We start from the raw sequence: 13,876 nt of genomic DNA, 5'->3' as shown, positions 1-13,876 counted from the left end.
CAGATCATTTGTCTGGAGTCGTAATGCATCTGATTCTCTAGCGTCTTATTTTCACTGCTGATAAGATTCTAGTCAGAACCGTGGCATTCACACATAGGTTAAGCCGATTTGGTTTACAGAGAGTTCTACCTGTGAGACTGGAGTCCCTAGGGACCCAGGCAGGTGGAGGCGCCGAGGACCCTACAGAGCACACTGTTAGGCGGCCTGCAGTACCGTGAGGAGGTACCAAAGCAAGTTGGCCATTTAATAGAAAACACCTTTTCAAAATCGCTGCTTGGTTTCCAGCACTTACTTGGAAACACTTGTAATCTGGTTCCAGCCCCAAAGAAGAATTTGCCACTGTTGGCGAACACTGTGATACCGAGGCCTACAAAAACCCCCTGAGCCCAGGATGCAGCTGATAACTACCAGCTACAAACACTTGGAGATCCATTTAAAACACAGTGCAGTGACACAGTCCATTTTTGTTTTGGTTAAATTTCAACCCCTGCATGTTCCCATGGCCTGTGCCTATTGTTTTCAATTCACAAAGATGACAGCTCAAAATAATTCACCCTAAGAAAACAGGGCGTCTCAAGCTCTAATCTCAGTTCTGGTTTTTTTGGTTTGACTTAAATTATTTAACTTGTCTGTGCTTTGGCTTTTCTGTCTGTGAAATATGTCTGATGATGTGTGACCCTGTTTATCTTATTAGAGCATGTTGAGAAGATAAAAGGGCTGGGGGTAGAGCAGTGGGTTCGCACCAGAGAAATGCATTTTGAATAATGTGGGGGAAATGGGCTTGTTCAAGCCAAGATATTACTAACAGGAACGGGGGTGGGGTGGGGTGGGGGGAATATGTTAGCCGAAGTTTATTGTCAAAATCACTAATGAAAAGCTTTCTTAGTAAAAACTGAGGGAGAATAGATCTGTCTCGTGTGTTTTTTCACAAGAAAGTTAGCAAACACGACCACTTAATCTGCCAGAAGGGAAAGGTGTGGAAAAGGTCAGCTGAATTCTGAGGCCTCACTGCCGGGGGGAGGGAGGGAGGGAGGGATAAGAAGAAATGACAGCCCCCACCTCCCCTCACCCTGCCTCCCCCCCGCCAGTGGTGAATGAGCATCGATTAGCTTGCCATGACATGCCAATTTCCCTTTGCTGTCGGTGGCATTAAATGAAATCAGTCAAAGTTATTTTTAAAACGAATTTCACCATCTTAATGGTCAAACTGGCAGTGTAGCCAGATCCGGAAACTGTATACGCTCAGTACTCCCTGGGAAATGGGGGATAAAACAGAAGCCCTCGATATGATTTACAGACATACTCGTGCACAGAGAGGAAAAAAGACACTTACGCGGTATGACCATCACTTGAGTGCCGGACCCAAAATGCAGCACATCCCCAAAGCCTGTCAGTCCACAGTGGCTGACGCTACTACGAAAAGCCTGCTGTGAAACGTCTCTTCAGAGACAATGTGTCTCGGGTCCCAAGGTGGAAGCTACAGTTTCCCAGATAGGAGAGGATTCAGACTCATGTACCATGAAAACCATGGTGTTCCTTACTCCACGCAGATCTTCCTTCAGGGGGTGTTCCTCATCCAGGGCCCCCTGTGCCAGCCTTGATGTAGGCGTTCGGTAGCCCATGGTGGCCACCTCCACCTCCATGGGGACTCTGCTGGGATCTGCCTTCAGGGAGGATTTCCTCAGGTGCCTGAGCCATTGAGGATCACCAAAGGAGCCAAGAAACTTCTCCGAAATACAACGGATGGGCTAAAGAGGCAGGCAGCAGTGTGTGGTGGGGTTGGTGCTGGGGTGGACATGGTTGCCAGGAATCAAAGGAGAGAGAAAGGAGCCAGTGATGGAAGGGACAGACCTGGAGTGGAAGGGTCTGAAAACCAAAGTAAGAAGGAGTAGACACACACCAACAGCTGATGTTAAAATCTGTCGAGCCCTGCTTTGTGGGAACACAAGAGTTCTAGGGGAAAGAAATGCTCCTGGCTCCGTCAGTTGCCCTGACCTATTTAGTACTGTTCTACCTCCTGTAACCACCTCTCACGTACGGCAGAGAAGACCCACACTACAAACGAAGATCGCCTCCTTTTCTCATTTCTGTATCACAGAGCAATCTGACCAAATGTTCTACACGAAGGGGCAGGAACAGCAGCCACAAAAAGATACTCAGAATCTGCGTCTCTCCTTCTAATTAGGCTGTCAATCTGTTTAGCTAATAAGTCGTATGAAGTGTCTTAATCTCTTCCAAGGAAAGGAGTCATATAAATGCAAACTAGCAGCAGCAATCAGTCAAATGGCTTGCTGGGTATCTTTCCTTTGTGTGAATAGAAGGAAAACTTTCTGTGTGGAGAGGAGACAGACTGGGGGAAAAACAAAACAGCATTTGTTTTTATTAGGCTGAGTCTATACAGCACAAAGTAAAACAGATCTGGCAATTATTTAGGTAATGTGACAGTCAATTCAGGCAATTTTGAGCTCAAAGAAGTTTTCTCAAGGAAGTGCCTAAGTATCTGGATCAGCTGCTGACATTAATCAAATTAACTGGACAATTGTGCTGTGTAGACACAAACTAATAAATGTGCCCTGAAACGGTTCTTCTGAAAGGGTTACATTTTATAAACTTAACATTAAAACTGGTCCAATATTTATATCCACCGTCTTCATTTTGGCACTGCAATTGACATTCCCTAATTTTTTTCTTTCAAAACATGTCTTACATTTAGAGCCAGGACAGTAAGGGTGACCTTCTCCCTGGAGAGTCTTATCAAGTTAACACACGGAAGCTCATTTAGAAATTCATTAGGTGTCTGGGATGTGAGAGCTGGTCATTATAGATTAAGGGCTTTCTCTCAAGTGGTAAAGGACTTACAGGGAATAACGGTGAGTCTTGTTCCAGTCCCAAAGACAAGCTTGTTTGTTCCAGAATCAGCACAGTGTTTTTGCCCAGTACAAAAAGACTATACTCTGCTAAATTTCCTTCCTCTTCTTCCTCTATAACACTCGCTAGGGGTATGCTGCACACATTTCGACTCCTATTTGGTGATAGCCTCTTAAAAATCATCCTGTGGAGGGGCTCCTGGGCAGCTCAGTCGGTTAAGCCTCCGACTCTTGGTTTCGGCTCAGGTCAAGATCCCACGGGTTGTGGGATTGAGTCCCATGTCGGGCTCTGCACTGACAGCACAGAGCCTGCCTGGGGTTCTCTCTTTCCCTCTCTCTCTGCCTCTCCCCCACCCATTCTCCCTCTCTCTTTCTCAAGATAAATAAACTTAAAAAACCAAAACCCCATCCCATGTAAAATGCGGTCTTCCATGTTTCTTGACAAAAGAAAAAAAAAATCCAAGTCACCAACAGTTTCTCTTCTTTCCTCCCCATTTTTTCTGCATTTCAAATAAAAGCTTGCTATTTCCATGCTTGAAAGACAGTTTTCTCCCTGAATGACAGTTCTTGGAGAATTCTAGTAGCCATAGGGGCGGTTTCTACTCTAGTGTACTATTAGGAAAATCACTTTTACTTTCTGTGAGCCTCTCACATTGGATGTTTTTATTTCTCCAAGGTCAGCCAAATTTATATTCTCTCAGTCTTAGCCTAGAATTTCCAGACCCAGATCACCTCTAGTCTTTCTGCCCTTTTAGCCTCTAGCTGAAACCAAATGGGTTAGAGAAGACCCTATTAGCCGGGCTTTACACACATCCTACTAGCTTGTATAAAAGGAAAATAAAACCTAACAATCAAAGTCCTTGGTTAGAAATTGAGAAGGTGGATAAGATGACCCTCAAAAGGAATGTAGTGGGCAGTTGTGCCTCAGTCAGGAACATTCAGACCCACCTGGTTTTACTTGTAAACTTGTCCCCTGCCCAAAGATGAACTTTCCTCTGCTGCCAGAGCCACACTCCACTGCTGCGCTTTACAAAAACTTTAGGATAGGATTTTTTCCTTTTCCTTCCTGCCAGCAACCTGATCTAGTAATAATAACTGATATTTGTTGAAGACTTACTATGTGCCAGCCACTAGGCAAAGCCCTTTATAGGTGTTAACTCTGTTAATCTGATAATTCAGTGAGGTAGGTAGTATTATTATCCCCATTTTACAGATGAGAAAAAGGAGGCATAAAGAGATTAGGTAACCTGCCGAAGGTCACACGTCCAGTAAATAGCAGAGTTAGGTTTTGCCCAGGCAGTTTGATTCCAAAATTCATGTTCTTAACTACTATGCTCTTAGCCATTTTTTCTATTTTGGGTTCTCCTTTGAAGTGTGTATGCCAGTAACATTGACAAAACAGTTAGCTCACTGACCCTAATAAATGTACCCTGAGCTGGTTCTGCTGAAAGGCTTACATTTCACAAACTGAACATTAAAACTGATTCAGTATTTAGACCCAGTCTCTTCATTTTGGCACTGCAATTGACATTTCCCATTTTTTTTTCTTGCAACGCATGTCTTACATTTAGAGCTGCAAAGGTAAGGTGACCTTCTCCCTGGAGAGTCTTATCAGGTTAACACACAGAAGCTTGTTTAGAAATTCATTAACCCCTATATCAAAGATGTCTTTCCTGAAGCCCCTTGGCTCCACTGTGAACTCCCCTTCTTCTCCCTGAGCTTTGCCAAGGCTGGAACTGTCCTGGGAGCTAGCCCCAGCCAAAGCCACAGCAAACACTACTGGGAACAAACACAGCCTGGTTATACAAAGCACAATTCCAAACAGGGTAGGTGGTCTCTAAGATGCTCTTGGAGATTCTTGGAGACAAGAACTTCTTGGAGGAGGCCAGAATTAGGATGAAACCAATTCCTTTCCCGTTACTTCTAACAAATCCACTGTAAGGCTGTAAGCCAAGGAAGGCTGAGAGATGCAGTAATTATATGGCAAATCTGAGTCATCCTGGGTTGTCCTTGGTGGGGAGGTGCTCTCCAAGGAGGTCACAGGGATGGCCCTGAGTCCTGGGAGTTCCCAGCAGTGCTTGACTTATCTTTGGCCTCAGGGGAACAGTATTTACAATGGCCCATGTGAAGTTGGCACAGTATGCATGGAGGATGCCATGAAACATGATGCATATTCCCACCTTCTCCAACTTTCAACGCTCCCTAATAGCCCTTTTTTGGAATGGGCCCACCTGTTTGTGCTATAAGAAAACAGTCAGGTACTCCAACTGCCTTCCTACCCTGCATTCCTGGATCCCTCTATCTTGTCATTTTGACTGAAGGAGATGCAAGGGCTCAGCTTGGGTGGACGGGAGAAAAACACCACCTGCAACTGCACATTTTAAACATTAGGGCTCAAAAGGGAGAGACGGTTTCTGAGATATTGCAAACTGCACAGACAGGTTTGAGAGAGTTAATTTGAAGACTCACTTGGATTTACTGCCAGACTTGTCCCCAATCCCCAAATCAGCTTACGGTTGTTGCCAATATTACACAGTCGTAGAAAGCCTTACAGAAACCGACCAGGCCAACGTGCACCAGGAACTCCCTTTCAATCCCCCAATCCAGGCAGCGTGCTCCTCCAGCTGGGACCCCAGCCAAAGAGGCAGTGGAGGGGACTACATATTATTGTGGTCAATTCGTAGCGTGGTTGGGACGGAAAGGCTCTTCTCGGATTAAACAGTGCATCCCTCCCCTCTAGACCGACCCACTCCCTGACCAGGAAGGAGTCGGGCAATCCTGACAAAGCCACTGGAGAAGGACTCTCCTGACTCCAGTGCTCACCCATCCCTGCACTCAACACAGTCAGGACTTTCTCACCCAATGGTTAAGACAAAAAGCACAAGGAGCCTGTTACTCTCCAATCCATCTGTTCCTGTGCCCGGCCATCACACATGTGCCCATTTTCACATGTACCTATGGCATATGTATAATCATGTACCTATGGCACAGTATAATCATGAGGATTCGTAATCAGAATTAACATAAAAAATAAAAGTGGGTGGAGAAAACAGCCCCCAAATGAAGCTCAGTGCTACGGCTTCCTTTAGAAATTAGAGCACTCATTATGGATTCAGCAGAGATACTCACAGGATTTGACCATTAACCTTGTTCCCCCTCCAAATGTGAGCTTGCTGCCCGCATTATTATTCACACAGTGATCTTCAGCTCAGCAAAAACCTCCTAGAAACTGAACTAAGTTTTCCCTAAAGATCTTCTGGAAGGAGCGATACCGTGAGCACAGAGAATATTAAGTAATTGTCACAGTAATAACCTGGCACAGAATCTTAGCACCAGCTTGGATTTCAGGACTGTTTCCACGTTGGATAAATGAAGGATATTCTTTCTAAATATTCTAAAGAGGGAGTTTTCCTGTACAAGCCCAGAATGCTGACTGCCAAAATCCTAGTGTATCCTCTGGTGTTTTAGATAATAATTCTCCAGGGGTTCTGAAGATCATATTCCTCATTTGGACAAAGGAGGAACAGTTCGTGTCCATGGCACCACGCCAAAGCAGTCAGAGATATTGTCGTCACCGTGGGAGAGACTGAGGGTGACTGCCAGGGCCCCGCGGCAGGGGTGGGTGTCAGCATGTCGGTCCATCCCTCGGAGTGCTGGAGCCAGACAGCTCTGACCGACGTCCAGCTTGTGGAACAGCAGAGGGGATTCTCACCTTTTCTCATTCCATAGAACTAAAGACAGTTACAGGCACTGGCCAGCCCTGAATTCACCAACTCCAACTCCAGCCCTTTCTACTCCCTGCTCAGATGGTCACCAGGACAAGACATTTTCTGTCTTTGTCCCAGTGGACACTTTTCCATTCTTACTGTCCCTTTCCTCAGGTAACACATGTTGAGAGCTAACCTGAAATGTTTCTCTTATAGGCAACTTCTCCTATTCTGTCTAGGTGAATCTTTTGAATCTCTCTTAACTTTGAGGGTAACTTGAAGGAAAATCTGAGAAGAAAAGTCCATGGACACCCCTGCTGAGTGTATAGCATGGTGTCCTCCCTTTTCCTCACCTCTGGCTGCTTGGAGGACCATGGGCTTAACAAGAAACAATCAGGAACAGACCATACCAGGGGGGAAACAAGGAACACACAGGTAATATGGCAGCCGATACATTTCCTTCTTGGATTTAGTCAGTGTTTTTTCTCCTCTGGAGAATATCTTCCTGTGGATAGATCCGTCCTTCCCACATCCACTACAGAAGCATTTCCTTCCTTCCTACTTTACTATTTGCTTGCTGGATCTCTCTTACCCAAGCCTCTTTAATTTTTAAAAAGGGATATGATTTCTCAAGCTCTCCCTATGAAATTCAGTGCGGTGTCACCTGTGAAACTCAATGTGTTTCATGTGTGCTAGTCTGTTTACAGTTGTGGGTCCATGGTGACTGATTTATGAACACCAGGTATTGGTTTGGGCAAGTGCAGGCATTCAGGGGAAGTAGGTGCCTCATTTGCCTCGAGCATAGCATTTGTGGAAGGGAACAAGTAGGAATAAATTTAGAGAACCAAAATGGCCAGGTCTTAGAGTCTTAAGTGACAGGCTAAGAAGTGGGCATAATGGTTTCTCAAAATATGAATGCCCAGATGAAATGTCGAGTTGGACAAAGGAGGGAGGCCAAAAGAAGGGTGGGAAAAGCAAGTGAAAAGTATGGAATGAGAATACAGTTTTAAAAGAAGAGAATACGGACCAAGGAATTCCTACAGTGTTTAGAGGGGTCTCTCAAGCATTTTAGCTAATATTTTTCTAAGGATTAATACAATTCAAATGAAAATGGTGGTAAATCCATCTTGGTGGTCCTCAGAAGTCTCCTTTACCTCTCCTTTCTGGAGTAGAGAAACCCAGAATTACCACTTTAGGGAGCAGTAATTTTTGCTTCTATAGTTTATAATGAATATCTCTCTTATTTTACCTTCTCTTGATCCTTGAACACCAACAGCTTTAAAAATAAAGTCTTGTCTTGTCTGTAATACTCACTTGGTAAAACCGTCAGCCTGGTGCCTTCTCCAAAGATGTATTTGTAGTTTCCTGAGTTGTCACAGTGTTATGTGGCTCTACACAAACCGACATAAAGTTACCATTTCGTGGAATAGGTTTGTTATCAATTAGTAGGACATCATATGCACTTCCCATTGGAAGGTACTGCCCTCATGTTTTTCCAAAAGGAATTTATTTGGGATAATTATCTCAGTTCATACATAAAGTCTTCATTGGTTTGATGAGGTCTGAGTTTGCAAAACTTCCTCAATTTCATGCTATGTTTATCTTAAGTGTGTTTATTAAGTAAAGAGGATAAAATAGCTAAAAGAGGCTCAAAACATCTCAGGATTTGAACATCTAAATGATTTTTGACCCCTTTGAAGTAGTCCCTTTAGGACTCTCGATGAGAATCAGTTTATGAGCCACACAAACACACCAATGATACTATTTTATATTCATACCTCATTTTGGAACCAAAATAGTACCAGTAACTAGTTTGAGTCCCTCCTTTATTTTATAAATCATGGCTCTGAAAGGCTTGTGATTATTAACAAAAATGAAATCCACCTTCAAAGACAGAGGCATCATGGATGGTACAAAAAGAATGTGTCTTAAAAAAAAAAAAAAAAAGGATGTGCCTTGACCTTTGAGGGTGGATTCAAAAGCGAAGGGGTGCCATGGGCAGTGTTGGAATAACCTGTGTGCCACTTGAAGCTGAGTGGTTTGGCTGGGCCACTCATTTAAATGTATCAACTCCATTTGTTGACAAATCAGCCCCATTACATTATTGTCACACCTGCTTCAGGCACAGAGGGTTGTCGACGAGAAATACCACAAAATGTAAAGTGGCAGGCATTGCTACAAAGAGTATGTCGGCATGGAAAGCACCCAGTTGCTGCGACTCTAATGGGAAAGCAAAAAAAGAACAACAAAAGCACAACCAAAAAACACTGAATTCTGCAAGGTGTGGGGATGGCCCGTAACTCTTCAATACTGCTTTCTATAATCCATCTCTATTACCCTGTCCCTGACAGCTTCACAGTTTGGATAAACATTCTGCTTTATCACAGATAATCCAGTGGAGGTGGGGAGCTTTTCAGGGTATCGGGATTCTCTGCTCCTCCCACAGGGACAGCTCGGTCAGGTGAATGGGTGAAGTGGGTCCTCTCGGCGAAAAGGGGGCTGTCCAGAAAGCCATGAGAAGCTTTTAACTCCTGCTGCTCAACTCTCATCCGAGTCCCCAGTCCACTTCCCAGATTTTTCACCTCTACCCGGTGACACGGGCATAAACTCAACTGGGTCCCCGTCACTCGTCTGTTAAGGACACACTTCCTTGGCTACACACTCCTGCTTTGGTCGCCTCCCTTTCCACTGGTTTGTTTCTGTCTCTAACACAGAGCCTTTCTTTCTCTTATCTCTGCCTCTTTCCCAAAGCCTCAACATGCTATGTGGACTTTCGAGAAACACCGCCTGTGGTATTAATACAATTTATCAAACTGCCCATAGACCTGATAACCAAATCCAGCCTCTGGGGAAACATGTATTCATATCTGGCTCACACATCTGACACAGTTAATGCCTGCATGCTAAACGAAGCAATTAAATTCAGCTGTGTTTCAACAGGCCCCACTGGGTTTCTTTCCAGAAAGAATAATTAGTTAACCACAAGAACTCACCGGGTGTGACCAGCAGTGAGGTGCCTTTGCCAAAGTTGACTACATACCCGCCGTCTGAGTTCCACAGTGCGTTTTCCCTAAATAAAAAGCCCCTCTCAGTAACCACTCTGCTGCCCCCCTCCTGTGGTGCTCCATTAACTCTAGTGTCTGAAAACCAACCACACAGCAGCCACACAGACCATGGCTCATCTGCGACACCACTGCTGAGAAGGTTGCCCACTCACCACAGTGAGGCGGGTGATCACTCCTGAGAAATGCCATCCTGGGGAGAACTTTGTTTCCTGTTATGAAGCCCAGAGTTTTCTGCCGTCCAGCAGAGGGAAGTGCCCGTCTGGACTGAGGACAGCCAGGGGCATAGACCAGGGGCAGTTTTGAGGGTCACGGGTGAAGGGTGGAAAGACACCACAGAGAAAGAGGCTGGTGAATTTCGCCTCCTTCACTCTGGGTCATCCTTGAGTCCTGCTCACCGATTTAGTTTCTGAGACCACCCCCCCAACTTACTTGGTTTAACAGAGAGTTTAGTGCCTTTTCCAAAGTAGAGCTTGCTTTGGCTGCCTCCATAATTCACACAGTCATACGAGGCCTTACAATAATCAGGAGGAAGGAAGGACTGAGGGGGAGACTGGAAGAGCGAGGCCACTTTCCCCTCTGGCAGAAGACTCACCGCCCCGCAGCCTCAGCTCCCAGCTCCTCGGCAGGGTTAGGACATCCCTCTAAAAGTAACAGCCAGCTGTGCAGAGAGATCTGAGCTTGCTCTTAAACCATCCATTTTGCTTCCAGAACACTGGGTTTTGACGGCCTGCTCATGCCTGAGACACATAGGACAACTCACAAGGTCAGGCAGGGACAAACCACCTAACACAGATGGTTAACACCGGGGGCAGGAGCACCATGCCACTTTCAGAGCCGTAGTTCGTATAAAGAATATTAGTAAAAACAACAACAAAACCAACAAAAGCCAAAAACCACATTAAGAGAGCTGCTTGCACTCCTTTTGGATTAGAGGGGTCCTTATGGAGGAAACCCCAATTTCTGAGTTGTTAGGTCTTCATCTTATCACAGAATGTGGGTTTGCCTGTTATCCTTAGCATTTCTTTATATCCAGAGCCAATGAAGAAGCCAGTGAAAACTTCTACTTCTCTGTGATCTGTCCTTAGGATTGCCTGAATTCATTAACTGACAGACTTCCAACCAGCTCAGGCACAAAGAAACTGGGTGCCTCGGTTCAGTTGGGAGGGGCAGTGTCTTAATCCCACTAAAACTGCACAGAAGAACGCCACTACTCGCCCTGATCAGCTTTTGAGATTGACCCACTCCCCTCACTCACATGGCTTTACCGTCAGTCTGGTCCCTGCTCCAAAGCGTAGGTCATTGTTGTTATTGCCACAGTGACACACCCTTTAACAAAAACCTCCTGGGGAAGACTTGCAGCCAGGCTCCCAGCGTGGCAGGGATGAAGGGGAGAGGCATCCACCAGTACCACACAACGCAATAATGCTATTCTCCATTTACTATAGGAACCCAGCCACCTTGTCATGCTTCTAGGCTGTAAAAGCGGGCACTTCTCAGCTCACTGAGCACAGCTCATCTAGACCCCAAATTGGCACTTGGAGACATCTAATCAGCTTGCAAACAGGTTCCTGAACTGTGTATCAACCCATGCCACAAACAAATCGTGCCCGAACACACTGTTTGTCTTCAGGGACCACTATGTATGAGGTACTGGCTCGTGGCATGCTCCAGAACTTCTATAATTTGCATCTTAATTATGGGTTCAAAATACTCAAACTACTCATCTATATAATTTCATGTTAATTATCATGTAGTCATCTTGTAATTGGCAAATAATGAAACACAGCAGAGCTTTGGGGGAGAGGGTTAGCGATTGACTATGTGTTCAGAGGGTCGAGGTTTTGCTTTTAGTGCACTGAGTGTCTGACCAAATGACTCCTCTCAGAAGCTGAGTGTGTAGGACGTTAAGCAAGTTTCCTTACAGTCTCTCTAAAACAGTCATTAGAAGTTCACCTAGCCCACTTCCTTCCATTTGCACGTATCGCCGCTGAAAAGTTACCAGAATAAGTGGCGCTCTCTAGTCTCCATTTGAGAACCCTTTTCGTTCTGCTGCCTGGAGTGACAAATTAATTCCCAGACCCACTGTTCCAATGGAAACACATAGGATATGAAGACTGAAGAAGCGTGGAGCAGGGAGAAGTCTGTTTGCCCAGGTGGAAAGGAAAGATTCAGTAATGGAAATAAAAATAACACAAATTCTGACTGAATGCAGATATCCTCTGTGAGATCACCTCCACTGGAAGGGAGGAAGGACTATATCCAGCCAGGACATCCCCTCTGTAGTACCCCCTGTTTTAAAGCAACACACAGTTAAGTTACCTCATGGCTCCTATCACCTACCCGGGGTGACCTGAAGTCTCGTTCCAGTCCCAAAGACTAATTTCCTGGCACTGCCAGTGGTCACACTGTGAGATGCTCCATAACAGAAACTTGCTCAAGTTTCCATCTGGTCACCACCCTCCACTGGCTTACTCAGAGCTCTCTCCATGACCTCCTCCCAGATGTACAGCCGGGTGGGCCCTCAGGGACCCATGTCCATTTTCCAAACACTGCACTCTTAGCCCCTGTGAGGGCAGGGGGGTCCAGGCAGATACCTGCTTGGCTAACACTATCAGCCTGTGGCCCTCTTTGGCCTCAACTGATCATAGGGTGCTGGCTCGTTGATTAAGGCCAAAGACTTGTCAAGTTCAACCCTGGAGACTCTGGGAAGTGAACTCTTTGTCCTTTTCCTTTCTGGGTTTTATGTTAATGGATCCCTCTTGCCAGACTTGATGAGTGATGGGGCTCAGAAATCAAATGATTAATCACTGTTCTAATGTAAGGTCTCTAAGTCAGGCAGAGAAGAGGGCATGAAGGCAGAAAAAGAGAAACAATCAAACCTCCACATGCACAGCCATTTCCGCAATTCCTGTGAAAGTCATTGCACAGTGCTGCTAAGAAGGCAGCCCACAGATGTTTGTGCCCCAATCCTAAGTGGTACCCTTTGTCTCTTGGAGCCTAGAATTCCCAACAATGGCCTCGTAATCAAATACAATTGCAAAAGCACACAGGAGTCCTCCGAATCACAGACTGTATCACCTCCCTCATCTACACGGCTCAAAATCCCCTCTGTGTGTAGGAAGGTGCCATTGGTGGCAGGGGTAGCAGAGGCTCATGAGCAGGGTTGGGAAATGTTCCCAGGGGGCCTGCATTTGGATCCTGATGTCCTGAGCAGAAACACTTACAGGGCTGGATGATGAGCTCGGTCCCCTTCCCAAAGGTGAGTCTGTTAGTACTTCCACCTACATTGACACCGTGGGTCAACCCTTTACATAAATCTCCCTGCCAGAGACCCATGCCCTGAAACCCTCAGAACCTCTACAGCAGCTCAGAAGCCCCCAGACACTGGCCCGGCTGGTGCTGTTGGTTATCTCTCCCCCTCTCTTGTTGCTGTCATAAAAGCTAAAAAATACACGATCGAGGGAAGGGGCCCAAGGATGAGGACTGGGAGTGCCACTACACAGCCACTAACCCGTTTTACCAGAGTGGCTGTGGCCACAAACTTCTCCCCCATCGTGTCGGAGAGGATGGCTAAGACGGAGACCCTTCGTCACGGATATTTAAAGGGGCACAAAACAACGCCATGGTTTGTCTATCTGGAATCTAAAACAGGACAACTCAATGGTCAGTCTAGAACACATAATAGGAAAAGACATGAAGACCTCACTTGCCCTCAGACGTAAGTTAGCCTGACGGGTAAAGGAGTCCTGGCCCCCAAAATCAGCCTTTCCCTGCTGCCAGTCTTCTCACTGTTGTCAGCAGCTTTACAGAAACAGGGCAGATGCCTGTCGCAAGTGTCATCTCGCCAGCCGGTCTGCCCAGCTTCCCCCTGACACCACCCAGAAATGCCCTTTGAGCTCCCACACCTCCCTAAGTGGCAGGCTTGGGAGAAGTGGCTAAGCTTGAGACTGCACACTAAGTTTTCCATCTTGGAGTCAAGATACCAAATAGCAAGCACTGTGGTCCATAGAGATGCTGACATAAAAAAAAATTTTTTTTAAATTCTATTTTAAAGCTGTGGGTCACTCTAGTTAATTGGTGTGATTGGCTCTCTCAGAGGCAACGCTTGGCGATTCTTAAGTGAGTGACACTAGTGAAGTTCTTATGGTGCCCCTGAAATTTCACTTTCTTTCTTTGGAATCAAATATGTCTAAACCAGAAAGTTTCCTCAGCACGGAATGAAACTCGGGTTGAGACT

At 45.7% G+C, this 13,876-nt stretch overlaps 1 gene segment (V, D, J or C); it reads right to left on the bottom strand.

The window, feature by feature from the left end:
• LOC115516202 overlaps positions 1–12,990 on the bottom strand; it is a 59,563-nt gene extending 46,573 nt beyond the window's left edge. The window contains 1 exon segment of the C gene segment in view: positions 12,864–12,990. Coding sequence covers positions 12,864–12,975 — 112 coding nt within the window.
• Positions 12,991–13,876: the final 886 nt, after the last annotated feature.

The sequence above is a fragment of the Lynx canadensis genome, chromosome B3 (assembly GCF_007474595.2).
Source record: "Lynx canadensis isolate LIC74 chromosome B3, mLynCan4.pri.v2, whole genome shotgun sequence".
NCBI lineage: Eukaryota > Metazoa > Chordata > Mammalia > Carnivora > Felidae > Lynx > Lynx canadensis.
Note: the sequence above shows the minus strand (reverse complement) of the source record. Positions and strands in the feature narration are given on the sequence as shown.